The sequence below is a fragment of the Phascolarctos cinereus genome, unplaced genomic scaffold, assembly GCF_003287225.1.
Source record: "Phascolarctos cinereus isolate Bilbo 61053 unplaced genomic scaffold, phaCin_HiC Scaffold_3;HRSCAF=262, whole genome shotgun sequence".
Lineage (NCBI taxonomy): Eukaryota > Metazoa > Chordata > Mammalia > Diprotodontia > Phascolarctidae > Phascolarctos > Phascolarctos cinereus.
The window spans coordinates 145177038-145200894 of NW_027555736.1; the positions used below are offsets into that span (position 1 = coordinate 145177038).

General features: G+C 34.8%; 1 protein-coding gene across 1 annotated transcript in view; it reads right to left on the reverse strand.

Moving 5' to 3' along the window:
• DENND4A (DENN domain containing 4A) overlaps window positions 1–23857 on the reverse strand; it is a 165188-nt gene that overhangs the window by 64199 nt on the left and 77132 nt on the right. Inside the window, 7 exon segments of the mRNA XM_020983081.2 lie at window positions 3502–3677; window positions 5200–5344; window positions 7163–7221; window positions 7788–7854; window positions 11537–11778; window positions 12480–12649; window positions 20830–20899. Of these exon segments, the coding sequence (XP_020838740.1) occupies window positions 3502–3677; window positions 5200–5344; window positions 7163–7221; window positions 7788–7854; window positions 11537–11778; window positions 12480–12649; window positions 20830–20899 (929 nt within the window).

The following is a 23857-nucleotide window of genomic DNA, read 5'->3' on the forward strand; positions in this document are numbered from 1 at the left end:
AAAAGAATGTCAAAAATTGTTTTTACATGTAATTGGGGAAAATATTATTAAAAAAAATATTATTCAGAAGCCTAATGCGGGTACACACATCATGGATACTTTCTTCAAAAAAAAGAAGGAAAAAAATAGAGTCTGAAAGCACTAAATATAGTAAGCTCCAAAACTCAATACAAAAAAAAAAGAAACTGATTATCTTAGCAAATAAGAAATGACTGGTTACTGAAATGGCAATTATTTCAGAATTAGCTTTTTGTGTGAAATCAGATCATTGTATGACTGGACCAAAGGTCAAAATCAGTATGAACTTAGAAAAAAGATAATAAGATAATAATTAGAAGCTCTGATCCAACCTATTAATTATATAGGCTACCTATGCTGAAAAACAGAGGACAGTATTAGCAATGACACTGATTACTGCTATTTCTTAGAGGTTTAATTTTCACAAGGAGGTAAGTTAGCAAAGAAACTATCTCAGCCAGTGATCTTCTTGACAAACAGAAAAACACATGGCAGCCAAGAGCAATACCAATTTATAATATAAAATTATCTTCAAAAGATTGTATTGGAAAATGATGAAAGACTAAGAAAAATATTTCCTCACAAAACAGCAAAAAGTTAGGAAGGAGAAATTCAGCCCCATGAAAGCTTTCGTGTTAAACCTATCAGGATGTTGTCTTGGGAGCTTTCTTCTCTATCACAGGGGAAGGAAGTAGACTGTACTCCATTTGCTTCCCGAGGTCCTGCTGTGAAATAATATTATAATAGCATAGCCAGGTGGCAGTGACCACTATGTCAAGGTAACTTTCCCTTGACATAGGAAATTATTTTTAAATAATTGTAAAGTAGATTTTAATTTAGGATTATCTTTTCTTTCATGGTTCTGGCTTTGTATTCAAATACTTTCGGTCCAAGGAAAAAGGTAATATAGTAGATCTTGTGCAATTCTGTTTCATGTGTTATATTTTCTTGTTGAAAAATTTCCCACAATAGTATACAATATAAATTTCTGCTTATATCTAATAATGTTTTCATAATTACTTCTCAACATTTTCCTTCTAAAACTAGAGAGGAAGGTATTAAGCATCTGCATCCTTATCCTCTAACAAACTTTTGCTAATTTCATCAGTCTTTGATTTTCACTTCCTATTTCACAAAGGACAAGTGACTCATCCAGAGTTATACAATAATAGGAAATATTTTTAGAATCTAGTTATAGTCATCATTGGATCACAGAGCTAGAGAAGAGCTTATAAATTATGCAATCTAACTCCTTCATTTTGGACCTGAGAAAAGTAAGGTCCAGAGAAATTAAGTGACTTGACTACAGTTACAGATGCTGTCCAACATTTACAATGCCTAGGTGTCTAATACCTGACATACTTCTGGATCAAAAGATACATCACCTCCATAGTCTCCATGGCCTAGCACAAAAAGAAATCCCACTAATGGCCCTTCCAAGTCTATCTTTGATGAATCTCAAAGACCACTTACGACCCCAGAGGATGACTTGCTTCTCACGGTCCTGTTCCAAACTCATGCTCAGCCTATCATTGAGCCAATGTCCCCATAGTAAGAGCTATATCTTATAAAATTTCTCTCTTCTTCCAGCAATTCATTCAAGTTGAAATGCTGCTTTAAGAGAAGTTTTATATATTTATAAGCATCGGACAGAGGGGAGAGGGACATTACTGGCAATTGATTTAAAAGGTAAAATTTCATTTAATATTTCCTTTTCCCTCAAATTTCTTGCTTGGCACTTAAATGCTTTTGATTCAAGGGAAAAGGGAGCTGTTAATCACTGCTGAACCTTTGTACAGTAAGCACATGGACTAGGAGGGAGAAAAGCCCATTTATCCTAGGTAAAGTAAAAGGGAGATAAAATAAGAAGATATCAAAGATAGAGCTACATGAGGAATATTAAGGGAGGGTGTTGCCTAACTTCTCCTCTCACTCCAATCAGTGAGAAAAAGTTTTCTACTATTAGTTTTCCCTATAAAAGATAAGGTTGAGTCTACTCACAATAAGCCTCTTCTGGAAGTAATGTTAGAATGTCAAAGTTGAAAGATAAAAGAGTGAGTGAGAAGGAGAAATATATGAGCAACATTTTTATTTTAAACTCCTTCTCAAAATGTGTGAGGGAAAATACATAAGTCAGAAAAAGAGTCTAAAATACTTGCCAACTAACCAATGATTAAAATATCTAATGAGAAGAAGCAATAACAACCAGTTATGAATACGTATAAATATTCACTCACTCTTGCTTCTGGGAAGTCTTTGAATCAATACTTAACCAAAATATGTTTTCATGCCTAAATTTTTTTCTATGCTTTCTTAGTTATTCCATAGAGCTGAAGTTCTATGGCTTAAAAATTGACATTATGATTAAATGATTAGCATCAGGATTATTTTAAGGTACCAAAGTCTTAGAAAATGTATTAAATCTAAGTGCCTGGTAATAAATAGAAGTATATGCTCACATTTTACACATGTAAGCTGTAAAAGCTATACCACTTATTGTGCTTCACAAATCAATTAAGAAAAGGAATTATTTTTAATGTAGCATATTAATGTAGAGTGTATGAGCAAGTTACTTGTTTTCTCTCTTTCTAGGAGACGTCTTCAGTCACCTCAGTCAGGATAGTCACGCTATGTACAGGTAGAGTACAAAGACTGTAACTGGAAGCAGCCTGAAGACCTCTCCTTATACAAAGGTATAAAGCATGCCCCTGCCATAGCACAACTATCTTTTCCCTGTCTCTTGAATAGCTTAAATATGATCAAAATTTAAACAAAGGAATATTTCAAGGACAAAACAAAACAAAACAAGGAAATTATAAAGTGACATAATACTCAACAACCACTTAAACATGATAGTATTAAGAACAAATAGTGTCCTCACAAAGAGGAAGCAAACATTGTCCTCTCCTTGTAAGAAACTAAACTCTTTGGGGCAGCTAGATGATACAGTAGATAGAGCTCTGGCCTTGGAGTCAGGAGAACCTGAGTTCAAATCCAACCTCAGACACTTGACACTTACTAGCTGTGTGACCCTGGGCAAGTCACTCAACCCTGATTGCCTCACCAAAAAACCCCTCCAAAACAACAAAAACAAAAAAAAATACCCTAAACTAAACTCTTAAACTGGATTCAAACTAAATTCTAGGTTGCATTATGATTTCACCAATAATTTTTATTTGCATTGAGGGGAAATTTAAACTTTCTTTTTCTTAATTCTAACTTTTCTTCTTCCAACTTTCAAAAAATGGATAAGGTCACATATTTAGAGACCTGTAGTGGGGAGAGCTCATTTTCTTTTAAGCAAAGAACTCTCGAGTGTTAGAAATTTGGTCTGTTGAAAATGTAGATAAAGCTGATTCAAAAATAGTAACAGATCTTAATACAGGTAGAAAATACATCTTAAATAACCATAGTTAATGTTCATGAAATAAATACTTAAACTTACAAAGTCAGATTCAGAAGAACTCATTAAGATATACTTACTGAGAAATGGTGTTGGTATCTAGATCAACACAACTAACATCTGGTGGTGGATCATAGAGATCAAAGTATCTTGAATCAATCCCCACTATGAATGGACATGGTGCACTCAAAACATCTGCTAAAGCCAATGGGCAAAGAGGAACATATGGGCATGGCCAGTGGAAAGGAAATATCATCTTTGGATAAATAACAGATAAAAGAAAATTTAGCTGTTTACAATATAAGCAAATTACATAAACATAAAATATTATCTTTTAAACACATATTTGATTTCCAACATTTGATAAAGGATGACACTTATAACCATACCTAACATCTGTTAGATCAGTTACAATCTTACTCTGATGCTTCAATGTGGTATATATAATAAGTTCTGGTAGATACTTCCAAGCAGGAAAGGCTTTAAATATGGGTATGGTATTAGACTTGATGTCTTGTCGTCCAAGGTCTAAGTTAGCTAAGTCAAAAAGGCTACTTCTCAGAAGGAGGATGTTACCAGAGGATGATTTTTTTTCAGCCACTGAAACCCATGACAATGGTTTACTAAAGTATGAATGGATTGCGATCTACATGGTGAAATGAGTACCCACACAAGTAAAAACCAATGACCTTCTGAGGCATCTTAGTATAATAATCAATACATTAAAATAAATCTAAAATTAAAAAAATTAAAATTAAAACATTAATCAAATTAATTCATTAACTGAATTAATTAAAACATTAAAATTTTAAAGATTAAAAAAATTCCCCCTGAATTTTCACAGGATGTGAATTGGAAGGGACTTCAGAATTGATTTGGTTCATTCTTACACAAGAATCTTTTCTTCTACATCATCACCAACAGTGACTCCACTGAAAAACTTCCAGTGAGATAGAACTTAGTAAACTTCCTTGAAAACTTCTATTGAGGTAGAACTATAAACCTTCTCCAAGAACCCATTTCAATTTGAGAAAGCTCTAATTGTCGATAAGATTTTCTTTATATTAAACCTAAGTTACCTTTTTGTACCTTCTATTTGTTGTTCGTACTTATATTCCTTGGAGGAAGGAAAAAACAAATTTATTCCCTCTGTTGTCCAATATACCACATATATCTTGGATGTGAGTTTTGCACGTTATCTCTCTCCTCTATTAGAATGTATGCTATTTGAAGGTATGGACTGTATTTTTTCTTTTTCCTTATAAGCCTGGTACACAGAGAGCTTAACATATGCTTGATGACTGATTGATTCTACTATGTGACAGCTCTTCAATATTTGACGGCAATTATCTTCTGCCTCTTAAGTCCTCTCTTGTCCAGGCTAAATAACTGTAATTCTTTCCATCAATCCTCATATAGCATGGTTTCTAGTCCCCTTATGATCCTAATCAACTTCTTCTGGACACACTCAATCTTTAAACATCCTGTAATGTGGTATATAGAATAGAAAACAGTGGTCCAGATGTAGTTTTACCAGGGCAGATTTTTCTCCTTTCTTTCTGGACAGCATGCAAGCAAGGAACACAGAAGACTTTTTGGCTGCCATATCATATTATTTGCCCTTCTTGAGCAGCACTGCATGCAGACCTCCAGGTCTTTTCCACATAAACTGCTATCTAGCTATTTCAGGAGAAATATGCCTCCAAATAACTTCAAATTACAACATTAAAAGCGTTTAAAATTACCTAAATAAGTCTGTTGAAAAACTAAATACTTACAGAGACTAAGGCTTCTGTCACACTAGTCAGGACAGAAGGCCGCAGGGAATGGATGAGAATTTTATGTTCTGTCACTGCAAACACAAGCAGTGTTACAGCATTTTCAGGGCCCAGGTTTTGCAGCAGTGTTGAAAACCTGCCGCCACTGTTAACAAAAATATAAACAAGAACCATAAATAAATATTTGAAGGAAAAAATTCATGAAATTTGTCCCAAAGATCAGAGGTAAAAAAAGCAAATATTGATTAGGTGCAATCTGTGCTTCTGATACTCACAGTCTTAAACCTAATGAAGTCATACTGGTTTCTGCTATTATGCTTTTAAATTCACAATGAAAACAATTCAGTGCTGATGTGGCTCCAAAATCACTAATCTCTTCCATATTATTTTTACTATAGAAAAGGGTTGCTCCTCTGTTTAATTTATGTTAAATTAAATTAGCTTTAAAGAAATTGATTAAATAAAGGATCTTGATTTAAAAAGCAATGCTTTAGCTGGATGGCAGAGACAGGGCATGTAAAAAAAAACCTTTTTGGGGCAGCTAGGTGGCACAGTGGATAGAGCACCGGCCCTGAAGTCAGGAGGACCTGAGTTCAAATCTGGTCTCAGACCAAACACTTGACACTTACTAGCTGTGTGACCCTGGGCAAGTCACTTAACCCCAATTGCCCACCCCCCCCAAAAAAAAAGAAAAGAAAAAAAACCCTTTCTGGACATAGCACATACATATCCTCATTTTAATTGAGCAATCAAGATATGTAACTCATTTAAAACAAAACAATAAATGAAAATTTGGATTTACCAAAAGTTAGATGTGATTGTTTCCTTTACAAAAGCAATTGTTAAGTTATTTCTTTAACATCAAATTCCTCTACCGCATTTAAAATGTAATTCAATTTAAGCATGATTTTTAAAAATATACTTGCTGTATAAAATGTACATATGTATGGCTATGCAACTGTTAAATTGTTTTCTTATTTTTAAATATGTATAAAACACTTTACATTTGTAAGATGTTGATTTACAATAAAACAATTTATTCAGAAAATATTGTTAGTTAATAGTTACTTCTATCACAAAATGTGGAATCAGAGCTACAAAGTGAGAGAACAGATATAAAGTAAGTTATTGATGAAACCATTTGTAATTTTTTAAAACTAAGTTAAAAAATACAAGGAGCTCTACTCTCTCAGATATATACTACATAATAACTTAATTACATTGTAACTGCAACTCTATGACTAGAAAATTATGTTGCTCATGACTAATGTGGAAATATTTTTAACATGACTGTACATGTATAACATATATCAAATTGTTGCTATCTTAGAAAGGGGGGAGGAAAGACAGAAAAATTTGGAACTCAAAATCTTATGAAAATGAATGTTGAAAACTATCTTTACATGTAACTGGAAAAAATAAAATATTATTAAGTGAATGAAAAAGAAAAGTATGTTGCTAATCAGATTTCAAGGTGCTATATTATGACAGGAAAACACATATCATCATTTTTCTTAATTTGTAACCTGAAGAAGTATGTTATTCTGTTAGTCTGCAATAGTATAATTGTAATTATTTTTTCTTCTTTCAAATTATATTTAGAAATATATAACTTTTGGGGGGAAATGAAAACAAGCAATATATTTTTCATAAAATACATATATTTGGACATATGAAGCAAAAAATATTCTAAACTAAAAAACCACTTCACAATAGACAAAATATTCAAGGTTTTCATTATAGTTATTCTACATGACTCCAAAACCTATTAGCTGAAGACTAATCCTAAGAGATTTAAATTCAGCAAAAAGTCATAGCAAAATGTTTTCACTATTTGAAATTGTAATATATTCTAGCAGAGAACAATTGTAAAGAAGATAACCTCATTGAATAATGAGCATTTACAATTTCACAAAAGGTTTAAATATATTTGAACCTTATATGAAAATATAGCTTTACTTACCTTAAAGGAAGAGGTGAGGATACAGGCTGACTAAGAATAAGATTATCATGTGGTGATAACTGAAATAGATTTAGAGCAACAGTGTTTTGAATAAACCCTCCATTAATGGCAAAGAAGCTACACAAAATACTAAATCATTCCAAACCCCAAAACCGAATTTTTTAAAAAAGCCTTACCATAGGACAAATATGTATAAGATTAATAATGCCATTAAAAACTCCCTCGTCCCATTTATCATTATCATAACTAAGTGCACAAAGATTTTGAGAAAACGATTTTAACCATTACTTTTTTTCCTATCCTTACCCTCTTCTTTGTAACCAGTTTTCTTTTGCTCCCTAACAATTTTCTTAAATATTATTGTAATGAATATAAATTTTAAAACATCAAACATAAATTAGTATGGTGAAATACACATTTTCTTTTCCAAGTATTCATCTCTTTGTTATCATGATTCAATCTTTTAACAGAAACTAAGTATTAGTTTAATTTAGAAGTACTAAAAAGTGATTTGTGTAATTTCAGGCAATATTAGAAATCTGGGCAAATCTGAAATTTATTATTTAAAATTCTATGAAACAGAAAAATATTCATATGATATCATAAAAAACCAAGAAAATGTTACCTGAACTAAAATTCGTGGCCTCTGAGGAGATGGAAAAGGAACTTTATGCATAAAATGTGAAATATGCCTACAAGAAATAAGAAAAATGTCAGCCTAAGAAAAATTTAATTCTGAAGCATTTTATACTATAAAATACAGACTAACACCATATGTAAATCTTGTACAGGTTAGTCAAAAGTCCCTGTGCACCTGTTACATCACATAGTATCATATTACTAAAATACTTGCTCCAGTTTTTCTTCCAATGGCACCAAGATAAAAAATTATTTTTCAGCATATTAACAATAATCTGCATAGAACATCATTTAGAAAATACCTTATCTTTGTATTTTCTTCCCAGCATCTATTGGAGAGTATAGGAGGAATTTCATAAATATTAGAATCAAGTCCTAAGTTAGAATCCTGCATCAAATACTATCTGAGCCTGGGAAAGTAATTTCACTCCTCTCAGCCTCAGCTTCCTCAACTGAAAAGTGAGAAGTGTGACTTAGTGGTCTCCAAGCTCCTCTTCAGCTCCAATCTAGGATTCTGTGCTTTAGTGAACAAAAGAATGAAAGGTCAGACATGTTGTGGTCATCACAGGGGCACCTCACATCTGTGAGGCTGAAACAGCCAGTATATCAATCTGCAGTGCACTTTGTTCAAAGCGACCACTCTCAGACAGCATCCATATATCAAAGAAAAAGTTAACCATTTACCTCTTAAAAGTCAATCAACCCTTTGGGAGTATGATTGAGTAGAAGAGTGGTTCTTCATAATGAATGGGCAACTTAGTGGTGCCACAGGGCACAAAGCACTGAGCCTGGAGCCAAGAAGACCCGAGTTCAAATTTGGCCTCAAACACTTACTAGCTGTGTGACCCTGGGCAAATCACTCAAATTCTCCATGCGTCAGTGTCCTTATCTGTAAAATGGGGATAATAATAGCACCTACGCCCCCAGGGTTGCGTGAGAATCAAATGAGATAATCATTATAAAGTACATTAGCATAGTGCCTACTACCTAGTACACACCATAAATGTTTATTATTGTTGTTGTTATTGTTATTATATTCAACTTCCCTGAAAGAATCACGTCACTCCCAGATCCTCTATTTGAAAAGGCATCCAGCCAGGTAACCATCTCAATTAGACTTCATCAAAGCTCTCCAGAATCTCAGCATTCTGAAAGATCACATGAATCCTGAAACTCACACCTCCCCCAAAACCCCTGCCTGGGCCACACTGGTATGGGAGCTTCCTTCCTCCCTTCAGGCCCCTCTATCACTTTTCCTTTTACGTATTAGATTCTGAGCTCCATGAAGGCAGGGGCTGTCTTTTGCCTTTCTTTGTATTACCAGAACTGCTTAGCAGAGTGCCTGGCATATAGTATGAACTTAATAAATGTTCCCTGACTGACTGATTTTTAATCTTCTAAGGTTCTAAAATTGGTATTACTTTTTTTTTTCCTACAGGAAAAAAATTTCATCTTTACAAATGGATTTTGATTTATACACTACAGAAATAAAGACATGGAATTATAAATATAAAAATCCTTAGAAAGCAAGATCTTAATGCTTATTTCATAGGTTCATTTTTATATTGTGTACATCTTTTTATAAATCATCAGAATGAAAATTCATTTTTTTTTTCAACAAATATGTTCTAATTACTTTATCATAGGCAAGGAACTCGCACCTGGAATAAGCAAGATCTGAGTTCAAATCTGGCCACAGACACTTATTAGCTGTGTTACCCTAGGCAATTCATTCAACTTCTGTTTGCCTCAGTTTCCTCATCTGTAAAATAGGGATAATTATAGAACTTACCTTCCTGGGTTGGTGCAAAGATAAGATGAGATAATGTTTTTGTAAGTTTCATTGAAAATCTTAAAGTGCTATATAAATGCTAGCTATTATTATGAATTATGTTAGGTGCTACAGGGATATACAAAAGTGACTAAGACATCATACTACTTATTCTGTAGTAGCATAGAAAAGACAAGAACACATGTAATTATACCACAAAAGTTTGTAATATTGTCAACATGAGTATTCCTTCCACAAATACAGATCACAATTTCTCTGTAATAAATGATCCCTGGAGAGTCGCTGTGGACGACAAATGCATTGTTCTGTTATTGATGTGGTGATGAACCTGTCCCAGCTAGGTTGGATAGTCTGCAGACAATAAATATATAGACCTCAGTGTCTTGGAAGAGCTTGCCTCTCCCACTGGCAGAGCCTCTGAGCACGCAGCGTCATTCTAATGCCATAATGAAGCATCAAATAAAATTGTTAATAACTACTATTATAATACAGGTGAATAAGAAGCACCAGGCCTTCACTGACCTAAAATATTTGCATGAATAGTTTGGAAGAAAATGAAGAAGGTAGAGAAATGTGGGGCAAGGCAAAATTGGAGAGAAGACATGTCAACTCCCACATGACAATTCAGTCACTATATAATGAAAACTGGATCATTCCGGCTTCTGTGCTTGAAAATTCATGACAGCCTTGGTGTCAAGTGGGACAAACAGCATGCCAGACAAATATAGAACAAAGAAATGTAGATTAGTTGCATAAGATCCTTATGCAAAAAATGTAGGAATGCTGTATGAGGTGGCAGGAAGAGTAATGGCCTTAGGAGTCAGAATATCTGACTATAATTCATACCTGTCTCTGCCACTTAGCACCTATATGACCTTGAGGAAGTCATGTAAGTCTTGGTCTGCTCATCTGTAAAGTGGGGACAATAATAATGAGGTTGCAACAACAACCTCAAAAGGCTGTTGTGGGGAAAGCATAGACTATAAAATACTATATAAATGTAAGTTATTACATTTACTTAATTTATTCTCATCAAATGTAAACTTTACCCAATTCCTTTATTTTTGATGCATAATATTTAAATGGGGAAGGAAAAATTCAAATACAAGTTCAATGTTTATTATGTATCACAGGTTCATACAAGCGTAGATTCAGAGCTGGAATGAACCTTAGAGGCCATCTAGTACAAAAACCTCATTTTTACAGATAAGGAAACTGAGGCACAGAGAGATTAGTGACTTGCCGACATCATTCAGGTTGAGTGTGACATGTGAAATTTGAATCCTGGTCCTAAGTATGAATTCTATGATTCTGTCATGGGACCATGGAGAATGCAAAAATATGCAACACGTTTTAGCTCAGGATTTTAAAAAATCATTGATTATAGAAAAATACATGGGAAAAATGTATGTTTCATTTTGGAAATAACAGATAACAGAAATAATCCTGTTACAAAAACAAAACTTAGAAACCGTTCTTGAAATTCTTTTTTAGACCAGATTGTGATTTTATTGATATAGAGAATTCCAGATGAAGAAACTTTCTCTTCTGCTATAGGCAAGACACCTGTTCTGCATTTGCTCTTAGAGACTGCCTAGAGCATGGAGAGGCCCAGTGAGTTGCCCAGGAGCTCAGAGCCAAGATGTGCCATGGTGGACGTGAACCAGGTCTTCATGACACTGAACTCACCTCAATCTAGTGTATTACATTGCCTCTCACCTGGAAATGGATCCCTTGATATAACCCTCTCTAGATACACAATTCTATTATTCAAATGCTAGCATTTATATCATACAAAATTAAAATAACAGAATTACATATTTAGGAAATGTTACGTCAAAGGACCTATTTGCCATGTGAAATTTGGCTAACTCACAAACACAAAAACTATATGTTAAGTCTAACAAAAGTTAAAATTAGAACCAAAACAATTTCCAACTTACTTCTCAATTGGAAGGACATGAGGTCCAGAGATGGAATAACGATATAGAAAAGTCAGAAACTTCTTGAAGGCATCAAAGAAAGGCCAGTGAGAAAGAAGGCAGATGCATTTATTAGTGTGAACTGTTTTGGAGCTATCAGATTTCTCCTCCGTAGAAGATGCTAATCCCAAATGAAATCTTTGTTTTTCTGTGAGATTCTCCTCAGGGTATGATTCATAAAACTGAATAGCAGCACCATAGACCTGCAAAATAGTTAATGCTGGTAACACGTATATTTTCTTATTCTTTAATGCAAACTAAATAGGAAAATATTCTGGGATCACTAAACCTCTTCCGCCTTTCCCCCTCAACTAACAATAAGACACTGCTCTGGACTCCTAAAAAAAAGTTCTTTGTATTTGTTTTTATAAAAGAGTGAAAACTGTCCTACCAGAATTCTTTTTTTAAGTGACCTATGGAAATAAGTTCATATCAAGGGAAGTAGAAACAGTAAAAGTACAGCTATAGATTCTGCCAATATTTCTGTATCAATTTAAGCTATTTTTTGAGCATGCCAATGAAGGATGTGACCTTTGCTAGGGCTAGTCTTACTGGAATAAGTTGTGACGATAAAAACTTTTTATCATATTGGCATAGGAGAGCTTGGAGAGACACAATAAAATGATTTCTTTGCTATATCTAGAAATGCCTCAGTTGCTTTATTCACATTTTCTTTTGTCCAGACCTGTGATTTATTGGTATAGAGAACTCCCACATGGAAACTCCATCCACATAGATGAGCAACTCACCTGCAATTTAATAATCCTAGAGAACTGCCTGGAACACTAAAAGGTTATGTTGACTTGCTTATGGTCACATACTTCTTATGTTATAGAATAGAAATTAAAGATTTGCAAATTTACACAAAATTCATAGCTATAATTTGTTGAATAGGACTTAGTACCTTTTCAGCAGAAGCTCCGGTTAATACGAATGTAGAAAAAACAGGAAGAGGGTATTTGCTATTTGATGGCCAACATTCAATAGTTGCCCCCATTGGTAAACAAAAGAGGGGAACCGATTCTGGTAATGGGAATGACTCATAGTCTTCTTCAGGATATCTGCAAATTAAACCTAAAAAAATAAAGCTTCAACAGTCATCAAAAACTACTGAACTCATTCCTTCCTAACTTTATACATGATCAAATGCTTAAATGCTTAGATGTTTAAAAGTCAAAGCACTTTAGTAATAGTTCATCCTATGACACTTTAACAGAATTTTATAAAGCTAAACTCTTATAAACCCTTACAATTCCTAATATTAATAGACTGCTTATTATTTATCATGTGCCAACTACATTCTAGGAGCTAAAGGGAATATGAAAAAGATATGGTTCTTTAGTTTGGAGCATATGTGTGTCCCTGCCTCGGTCTCAGAGTGTACTTCTATCTTTAACACGTAATCATATTTTCAATTTGGAGCTTGTAACTATTTCACAGTTCATTAGCACCTTCCTTCTAAGCATGGTAACACAGGTCCCACGAAGAAACATTCATCTTATAAAGTAGATACAAGAAAATGTTTTCACAAAAACAGAAGGAAAAGCACTGTATAGTCACAAAAGCGGATTTTAAAAAACCCCACATATTACTAGTTAGATGATATATAAAGATTATAACTAATTTAGGAGTCCAGATGATGCAATCTTATGGTGGGGCAGACTGGATCAATGGCTTCTAATTTTCTTGGGAAAATTTTATGGAGAAAATATTACAAGAGAAATTGGAAGAAATTTTTAACAGCTTGGGCAGTAAGGGCTTACCTAGGTACTATAAGTAAATGGTGAAACTTTTAATAAGTACCCAGTGCCAAAAAAGTAGAGAATACTATGGGAAGTTCAAATAAAGTAGAAAATGGGTTCCATGAACTTGGAAACTATATTACCTCCTAAGTTCTTTCTAGATCTATAATTCTATGAATTTGTGTTTATGTTATTTGTGTACATATATCCACATACAACTTCAACAGAGGGAAGGACATGGAGAGGTGTTGTACAGGATAGACAGGTAGGTGTGCAATCTGAATCACTGAAAGAAATACCTACACTGACGAGATCACAGACCCATCTGAGGGTTATATACATAGATGTATGTTTTTGCGTATGCAAAAGCAAATGCATACATATAAAAGACATTCAAGTACAGCAATTTAGCTATATGTATGTTAAATAATCATTAAAATAATAAATATAGATTACTTGGATTAACTGGAATGAGCTCATGTTACCCAGAAAATAACCTCATGAAATTTTTTTTTCCTCATGCGGTTAATACCATATTCCATGACTTAGGGTGAGATGCCATAAAAGCAGCTGTTTGACCAATGAAGAATGTTGGGTGGGTAGCAGCAAGAGATTCTGGCTGTAAGAGACTCAACCTATGGAGATTTTAAAAGCCCATTATTAGGTATTTTAATTTAATCTGAAAGGCAATGGAAAACTACTATAGGGTCCAAAGGAAGAAATTAAAAAGATAAGAAAGCAGATTCTTTTTATATATTAAGAGTATAAATACATAAGTACAAGAGTGCAAAAGTACATAAGAGAAAGTCCATAGATCTAAAAACAGGAAACCAGACTAGGGGAATGACAAGTAGGTCAGTATGAATAGAATGGAGAAAAGGGCAGGAAAATTCAGAAAGAGGTTAATCTGGGTTGGTCAGTGAGAAGGTCTTAAAGCTGAAGACAAGAAGCTTAGATTTAATGATGAAAGTGACAGAAACTGCTCTAGGGTTTTAAGGTGGGGATGACAAGGTAACAATCAGCCATTGAGAAAGATAGGTTTGGCAGTAGCTCATAAGACTGACTAAATGGAAGCAGTATAAGAATCAGAGAAGCCAAGAGGAAATTTTCTAGAACACAGAGAAAAATAGGTGACTCTAAAAAAAAAATCTTTAAAGAAGCAGCAGCAAATCTGGTAAGAGAGGATATTTTTATCTTGGGGATGGAATAAGTGCTGCCTTGTCTCTAGTAACCAGGAAGGTAGACCTAGAAAGTTTTCTTTCTTGAAACATTTTTAATACAAGTTTTATTGTTGCCTTTTGTTTTTACACCACAGTAATATCCCCTTAGTTCTCCCCCTACTGTTACACCCTCTCTTGAAACAAAGATAAACATTTAAGCAAAATCAACCAGTACATAGTGATGGTGTTCTGACAGCCTACGTCCTATTTTACAATCATAATCTCCGTACTTGGAAGGATAAAGGTATTTCAATGACAATTTCTGTAGGACTGAAATTGGCCATTACGATTAATTAGATTTCAACTCCTTTCTTAGAGTTGTTTTCATTTACATTACTGTAGTCATTCTATATGCTGTTCATTTCATGCTATATAATTTTCTATTCCCTTATCCCTTATTTTACCAAAGTAAGCTCCATGAGGGCAAGGGCTGTCTCACTTTCCTATTTAAAGCCTGAGCACCCAACACATAAGAGGCATTTAATAAATGCCTGTTGACTGACCAGTTCATGTAAGGCCCCCTCCCCCCCGTGTCTTTTAGTTCTCATTTTTGTAATTTTTTGGCACAATATTTTTGAAGAAGTTTTTCAAAAGAAAAACACTTAAGACCTGCTGAGATTCAATTACAATGAAAATAGAATATGTACAAATTATATACCAAAAAGGGCCTCACAAATTCTTACTCTAAAGGGGTCTGTATCGGGGCGGGGGGAATAGAGGTGAGCCTGGGTTCTGAAAGTCCAAGACAGTAAGATGCGGCCTGGCAAGCTGGAAAAACCTTAGAATATGAACTTATCAACAAACTGTGTGTCCAAGGACAAAGATACCTGAGTTTGGAGAGCCTCATCAACAGAAAGCTGACCATGAGGTAACGATTTCTTTTTTTTGGTCATGACAATCTACAAAATGGACAAAACCACGAAATGGTTTCCAGTCCTATGTGACCCCTTTCTGTTATTACACCGGAGGTGGGAGGTGGGAGGAAGAGAGGTACAGGAGGTTTAAGAATCACAGTGTTTAAAATGCCTAATATTAATTTGACAGTTGGTACAATTGAGGCTGACCACTGGACAAAGTTATGAATTAATCAATTACTAGAAGAATCATTTATGTTATCAGCCTAAAGGCAGAAGGATGAAGGATGGCTGACAGGTTCTCTCTGAAGAGGTGAATAGAAGGTTGGTGGAGGTGATGTCTTCCTATATATCATTTCATGGAACATTTGATCATCTTGCTTCGCAGTGTTGATGCTGAACACCAGCAAAATAGATTAACAAGAAGATATTCTCGTTTATGTGCAAACATTCATTATAGGGAAAAGTTAAGGCAGGATACAGGAGAAAGAACACTAGATTTGGAGTCAAAAGACCTGGGTTCAAATCTTGGGATAAAGTTTTGTGACCTTGGCCAATTTGCTTATCTCTTCTAGGCTTTGGTTTCCTCATTTGTAAAATTAGAAGATTAGACTAGATAGATGATTTTTAAGGTCGCCTCTAACTAAAAAAATCCCACCATATTGTAAGAAGTAATGATTTTCAATAAAAAACCCAACAAAATCTTCCAACCAATTCAACATATACTTTAATTCTCTGTGACTTTAATGTGAAACTGGGTAAAGGGCAAAATGGGAAAAATTTTAGAAAAAACAATTTGGGATTAAGAAATGAAGGGGCAGCTAGGTGGTGCCATGGATAGAGCTCTGGCTTTGGAGCCAGAGGACCTGAGTTCAAATCCAACCTCAGACACATGACACTTACTAACTGTGTCACCCTGGGCAAGTCACCTAACCCTGACTGCCTCACCAAAAAAAAAAAAAAAAAGGCAAGAAATGAAGGAAGGCAAAGGGTGCCAGACTACTAAGAAACCTATTGACTATCCATAGGAATATTTTCTTTAAGAAGAGAGTTGCAAGGGAGGGGGGTGGAGCCAAGATGGTGGAGTGAAAGCAATGACTTGCATGAACTCTCCCCAAACCCCTCCAAATACTCATAAAAAATGGCTCTAAACAAATTCTAAAGCAGCAGAACCCACAAAAAGAGTGAAACAAATTTCCAGCCCAAGACAACTTGGATGGTTGATTGGAAAGGTATATTTCACCGGGCTGGTAGCAGAGCGCAGCGAACCTGGAGCAGGCCTCAGAGGACTGAATTGTGGGCAGCTGTGGGGGTTTCCAGACTCAATCCACGAATCCAAGACAACTTAGAAGGTCAGAGGGAAAAGTCTGTTTCTGCGGTGCTGAGAGAGGAACATGGGGTCTCAGCTCCATTCCCCAAGAGCGTGGCTCTGGGGGGGGGGCAGCTGCCTCCTGAGCTTCTCGCCCAGAGACTGAGGGGGAATCCAGTGGCTGATTACAGAGGGATTGCAGGGATCTCTTTGCCAGTGCTGAGGCAGGATTCTCTTGCTTTGCCTGTGTTTGGATCTGGGTCACAGTTCTGGGCGGTGGTCCTGGGGTGAGGAGGAGCACTGGCGTGGTGGAGCTTGTGGTGGCTAGGGAGAGGAAACCCTCCTCACAGTTACAGGACAGAAAGGAGTACTTGTGGTCACAGGCAAGGAAAGTAGTAAACACCTCACCCCTTATCATACCACCTTGGAAGAACTGAAAATTTACAGGGCCCTACAAGTATCTCTGAAAACAGCTGTACAAACCCCTGAAGCTTGGGACAGTGCATTCTCCACATTGGAAGCAGACTCTTACCTTAACAAAGAGTTTAAAACTCAAGCAATTGGCTGGGATCATTATCTTACTTTGGTGAAAAAGAAGATGAAAACATACAACCAGAAGAAGACAACAAAGTCAAAGCTCCTACATCCAAAGCCTCCAAGAAAAATATGAATCAGTCCCAGGCTTTGGAAGAGCTCAAGGGATTTGAGAAGCTAGTAAGAGAAGTAGAGGAAAAACTGGGAAGAGAAATGAGAGTGATGCAAGAAAAACATGAAAAACAAGTCAACAGCTTGCTAAAGGAGACCCAAAAAAATACTGAAGAAAATAACACCTTAAAAAAATAGCCTAACCCAAATGGCAGAAGAGGTCCAAAAAGCCAATGAGGAGAAAAATGCCCTAAAAAGCAAAATTGGCCAAATGGAAAAGGAAGTCCAAAAGATTACTGAAGAAAATACTTCCTTAAAAATTAGAATAGAGCAATTGGAAGACAGTGACTTTATGAGAAATCAAGACACTGTAAAACAAATCCAAAAGAATGAAAAATAGAAGACAATGTGAAATACTCATTGAAAAACAACTGACTGGAAAATAGATCCAGGAGAGAATTTAAAATTATTGGACTATCTGAAAGCCATGATCAAAAAAAGACCTAGACATCATCTTTCAAGAAATTGTCAAGGAAAACTGCCTGGATATTTTAGAACCAGAGGGCAAAATAGAAATTGAAAGAATCCACCAATCTTCTCCTGAAAGAGATCCCCAAAGGAAAACTCCTAGGAATATTATAGCCAAATTCCAGAGTTCAGGTCAAGGAGAAAATATTACAAGCTGCCAGAAGGAAACAATTCAAGTACTGTGGAAACACAATCAGGATAACACAAGATTTAGCAGCTTCTACATTAAAGGACTGCAGGGCATGGAATATAATATTCCAGAGGGCAAAGGAGATAGGATTACAACCAAGAATCACCTACCCAGCAAAACTGAATATAATCCTTCAGGGGAAAAAATGGTCATTCAGTGAAAGAGAACTTTCAAGCATTCTTGATAAAAAGACCAGAGCTGAATAGAAAATTTGACTTTCAAATACAAGACTCAAGTGGAACATGAAGAGGTAAACAGGAAAGAGAAATCATAGAAGACTTATTAAAGTTGAACTGTTTACACTCCTGCATGGAAAGATGATATTTAAAAATCATGAGACCTTTGTCAGCATTAGGATAGTTGGAGGAAAAAAAAATATTTGTATGTAGATAGATAGATAGATAGATAGATAGATAGATAGATAGATGGCAGAGGGTGAGTTGAAGATTAAGGGGTCATATCTGGAAAATAAAATTAAGGGAGGAGAGAGGATTATACTCAGAGAAGAAGAAAGGGAGAGGTAGAATGGGGTAAATTATCTCACAAAAAAACACAGAAAAGTCTCTTACACTGGAGGGGAAACGGGGAAGGTGACAGGGAATGAATGGATCTTATTCTCATAGGATTTGGCTTAGGGAGGGAATAACATACACATTCAGTTGGGTACGGAAATCTGTCTTACTCTACAGGAAAATAGGGGGAGAAGGGGACAAGAGAGCAGGGGATGACAGAGAGGAGGGCAGATTGGGAAAGGGGTAATCAGAAGTAAATACTTCTGAGGAGGGACAGGGTCAAAAGAAAGAATAGAATAAATGGAAGGGCAAGATAGGATTAAGGGAAATAGAGTTAGTTTTTCACAACATGTCTATTATGGAAGTGTTTTGCATAACTGCACATGTATAACCTATATTGAGTTGCTTGCCTTTTCAATGAGGGTGGGTGGGGAGGGAGGAAGGGAAAAAATTTGAAACCTAAAGTTTTAAAAATATGTTTAAAAAATGTTTTCACATGCTACTGGGAAATAAGAAATACAGGAAATGGGGTACAGAAGTCTATCCTACCCTACAGGAAAATAGAAGGGGAACGGGATAAGAGAAGGGGAGAGAGATAGAAGACAGGACAGAGTAGGGGAAGGGATATTCAGAATGCATGCCATCTTGGGGTGGGGGGAGGGATGAGATGGGGTGAAAATTTGGAACTCAAAATCTTGTGGAAGTAAATAGTGAAAACTAAAAATAAATAAATTTATATTTTAAAAAAGAAAGAAGAGAGTTGCAAGATAGTAAATATAACCAAGCACTAGGTAACATCATAACATGAAGGTGACTATATTTCAGACAGGAAATGACTGATTACAGATGTAGCAGTCACTTTAGAATAGGCTTTCAGTGTACAATAAGGTTTTTGACTGGCTAACAAAGGTCAAGGGAAATATCACATCAGAAGGTTAAAGACAAGCAGACACTCAGTAAGGTTATAGTAGAGCTACTTGATGTGTTTAAACAGCCTGTCTACTTTTAAAAATGGGAAACAGACAAAAGTAAAATCATAGACCATCAGTTATTTCCCAGAGGAGTTTTTAACCAATCCAAAAAATCACTATAATGAGCAGTCCAAAAGAGCTTGGAGACTACCTCAACCAGAAAATATTTAACCTTTTTGATAAGTAAAGAAGGATAAAACCCAAGGAAAACACCAGTTTAGTATCTAAGTTTATTTGTAAAACATCATAGAAAGGTGGCAACGTAAAACCATGATGAGTTATCACCACACAAGGCACTGAAAAGCAGGTAAGAGACAAAATTAGCTTGCAGAGATTTGTGTGAGACCTCCCCAGCTAAGACAGATTATACAAAGAACATTTGTTGATGGATCTGAAAGGACAAAAGACCAAAGTAAAACAAATCTACCTCTGGCATACCATTTTATTCTCATCAGTGACAATAGTAGAAGTACCACGTTTGGACCACTTTAAGGACCTGGTACAACTAAGGAAGTGATGAGGGCAGTTAAGAAGTAGAAGTCAGAAAATGTAAGGCCTGACCGAATGTACACAGAAGAAATCAGTGTAACAGCAGTAATTTTAAAGGCTTTAAGGGATAAATTTCTAGGTATTTGAAAGAGAGAAAGATTCTTAAAGAATGGAAACTTATTGAGACTACATATGACTTGAAAATAATGTGGGTTAGTGATATGAGAATGAAAAACAAGATATTAAAAAAGAATAAAAGGAAGTATTGCAGTATGTTGAAGACTTACAGAAAAGACACAGAAAAGAATCTCACAGGGTGACAAGATGTAATATGCATTGGTAGAGGGAACATAACACACCCTGACATAATCATGGAGCCACTAAAGTACTAACTACATCTGAATTTTGGGAAAATATGATATTCATTAGGATGATAATACTTCTAAACCTTTAGGGAATTAAAATATTCTCTTACAAATGTAAAAGCACATATTTAAGACAAAGTTTTTATGCCACATGTTTATCAACCATTATGATTATAGATATATAATATAGATTTACAATTGATACTGATAGGACTTTTAAAAAAATTTTAATGTGGGGAAAAGTCTACTGAATAAGCTACAATGTAGACAAATAAAAATTACAAAGAAATTGAACATCTACCAGGTGGGAGTTCATACCTATTTAAATTCGAATCAGGAACAACATTCCTGTTTTAAATTAATATTCTACTAACTATCCAATGAATTCTATAAGATGAAATGCTTTTTTAAAACTTGCAAGACACTTACCAGCTTTGTAGGATATAGTATTAGTCTTTGCCACAGACTTCTTATAACATAAGTATACTGCTGATCCCCACTGGAAAAAAAAAACAAACCAACCTTCATAATTTAATAAAAATAGAATTATTTAAGGAAAATAACCTCTCCATAATTTCCCAAGCACCATTACTTAAGACACAGCAATAGATTTCTTTCTGTTTTTACATTTACTTAGTTATCTTGGTAGCATTTTGTTAAATTCATCATATGCTTTTAAAAAATAGATTTTTGTTGAAATTTTTTGCTTTTAGGTAACCTAGATTTCCCCATATTCCTACTCCTTATAACAAAGAAGTTTAAAAAAAAGGGACGGGGGAAATTCAGCAAAATTCAGCAAAACTCTAATACACTTTAAAAAAAAAGTGCAGTTTGCCAGTCAAGAAAATTATATGCACAATGAGATAAATGAAAGATAAAAGAATAACCACTACAAAACAACTGAAAATGAATGTTGTTAAATTACTAAAAACAAGTTGATCTCAAAGAAGAGATAAGAGAACAGATGCCCCCTATTTCTTTGCAAAGGACTAAAGAGGTGGGAATCCTTGAGTGTGGACTGTATATATTGTCAGATTTTTTTCAATATATTGATAGATTGTACTGATTTTTCTCTCTTTTGTTTTATACTAATTTTTTTTTTGGTTCTCTGGGAAGGGAAGAGGGAGGGAAATCTTAGGCAATGTAGAAACAAAAGATTTAAAACATTTATTAAAAAAATAATTAAAATAACATTTTCCTCTGTCAATATTACCTTTTTTTATAGCAATAATTTTACGGCTCTAATTTAGAGGAATAATAATGCTTTAAAACAAAATTAGACCACAATAAGTTTTCATTACAAGTTCAAACTCTGGGTAGGAAAAGTGATTGAATAAGACAAAATTCTTAAGAGTTATTTTAAGGGGCAATTAGGTGGTGCAGTGGATAGAGCTCTGGCCTTGGAGTCAGGAGAACCTGAGTTCAAATCCAGTCTCAGACACATGACACTTACTAGCTGTGTGTGACCCTGGGCAAGTCACTTAACCCTGATTGCCTCACCAAAAAAATCCCCCAAAAAACAAAACAAGAGTTACTTTAATAAATAGGTGTAAAATTATAAGTGAAGTGTACATACTAATAAGCTAGATGTTTGATTATTTAATGATCCTTAAAATAAAATCCAAAACATTAGTTTAAGCAAACAGTCAATATACATAAGCAATTTTCTTATATCTATACTGATTGAAGATTCTAGTGAGGATAAATTAAAACATAATCCAAAATTTATTCTCAATTAATTTTTGTAATATATTATTTATTTATAAAGATACATTTCAGTACTTCAACAGATCTATCATTTGCTGTTGTGTATACTTATTCCGTTGATGGACTGCAACCCTTTCTAAGACTTAGTAGAATATATCATGAGTTGCTACAGCCAAAAACAAAAAACAAGTTTCATCACCTTATTGCAAACATTGAGTTACTAATTTCTCTAAATTTAGCTAAGCTAGAAGATAGCTGCTTGAACAACGGCAGGTAGTCTAACTCCCACATACCTAATTTAGCAAAAACTTTAAAACAGTACCATTCTAAATAACAATCAAGAATTACAAGAAAAAAAAACTACAATGACTTCATCTACTTATCTAGAAACTCACAGGCAATAGGAAAAGAGATCTGCCAGAAAAATCAGTGTCAGAACAGATAAACAAGGCAGAGAAGCCCCTTAAGGTAAGCAAAGAAGGGCTTCCTCTTTGGCCTACAAGTGTCTGTACCCATTTGGAAGCAGCAAGAAGAGGGTGCCCATGAAAAAGTTTTCCTGTGGTCAGAAACCTACTGTGTGGACCTTGGAAGAAAATGAAAGCAGCAGATCCAAAGAGACCCAAAACCTCTCAGCACAGATATGTCCCAGGAAATGGAGTTCAGAACTGGGACTTAGGTGACCATGGGTGAGATCAAACAGGGCTGACCCCACCACCCAAAAAGGAGTTGGGGGCAGAGTCTGCCCAGGGCACAAAACTATAATTGGGAAGTAAAGTTGGATATGAGTAAACAGAAGAAGACACTGACCACTGTGTAGAATTATTACAGATCCAGAGATATCCAAAATTTAGCCCAGAAGAAGAGTAGCTTCATACCAACTGCAAGCAAAGCTCTTAAGGAAAAATGGCATTTCCACATAGACTATAAATAATTTTAAGAAATGAAATGAGAAAATTTTTTAAAAAATGAAATGAAAGCTTTCAAGGAAAAAAATTGGAAAGTGATTAAGTACCTTAGAACAGAAAGCGGCAAACCTTACTCAAGTAATGGACTTTCTGAAAATTAGAGCATACCGAACAGGAATCAATGACTCCATGACACAATAAGGAAAATTAGAACCAAAAAAAATTTTTAAATTGGAAGAAAATCTTAAACATTTATGAAAAACAAAGAACTTGAAAACAGATCAAGAAGAGATAATTTAAGAATCAGTGAATTCTTTGGAAACTATGATTAAAAAAATACATGGGCACAATACTTCAAGAATCATAATTAAAACTGACCACATATATTATCAGAGGGCAAAGTGAAATAGAAAGAATTCACAGAACATCTCCTGAAAGAAACTCCCACAGATAAAGCTCCAGGAATGTCTTAGCTAATGTCTAGAGGTTGCAGAGGGGGAAAATACTGCAAACAATTGGAAAGAATGAGTTCAACTACTAGAGAACCCACAATGAGGATCATTGACAAGTTTCTACTACAAGACCTGACAGTTTCTACTATAAAAAAAATAAGACCTTGGAGTACAATATTTAAAAAGGCAAAAGATGTAGACATAACTCAGAATAAACTTACCGTGCAAAACTGAATATAGTTCTACAGGAGGAAAAATTAACACTTAATGGAATAAAGGACATGCAAGAATTTTTGATGAAATGACTAGATCTGAATAGAAATTTTGAAGTGCAAACAGAAAAATCAAGAGAAACTGAGAAAGGTAAATTTTTTTGAAAAACTCTCATACTGC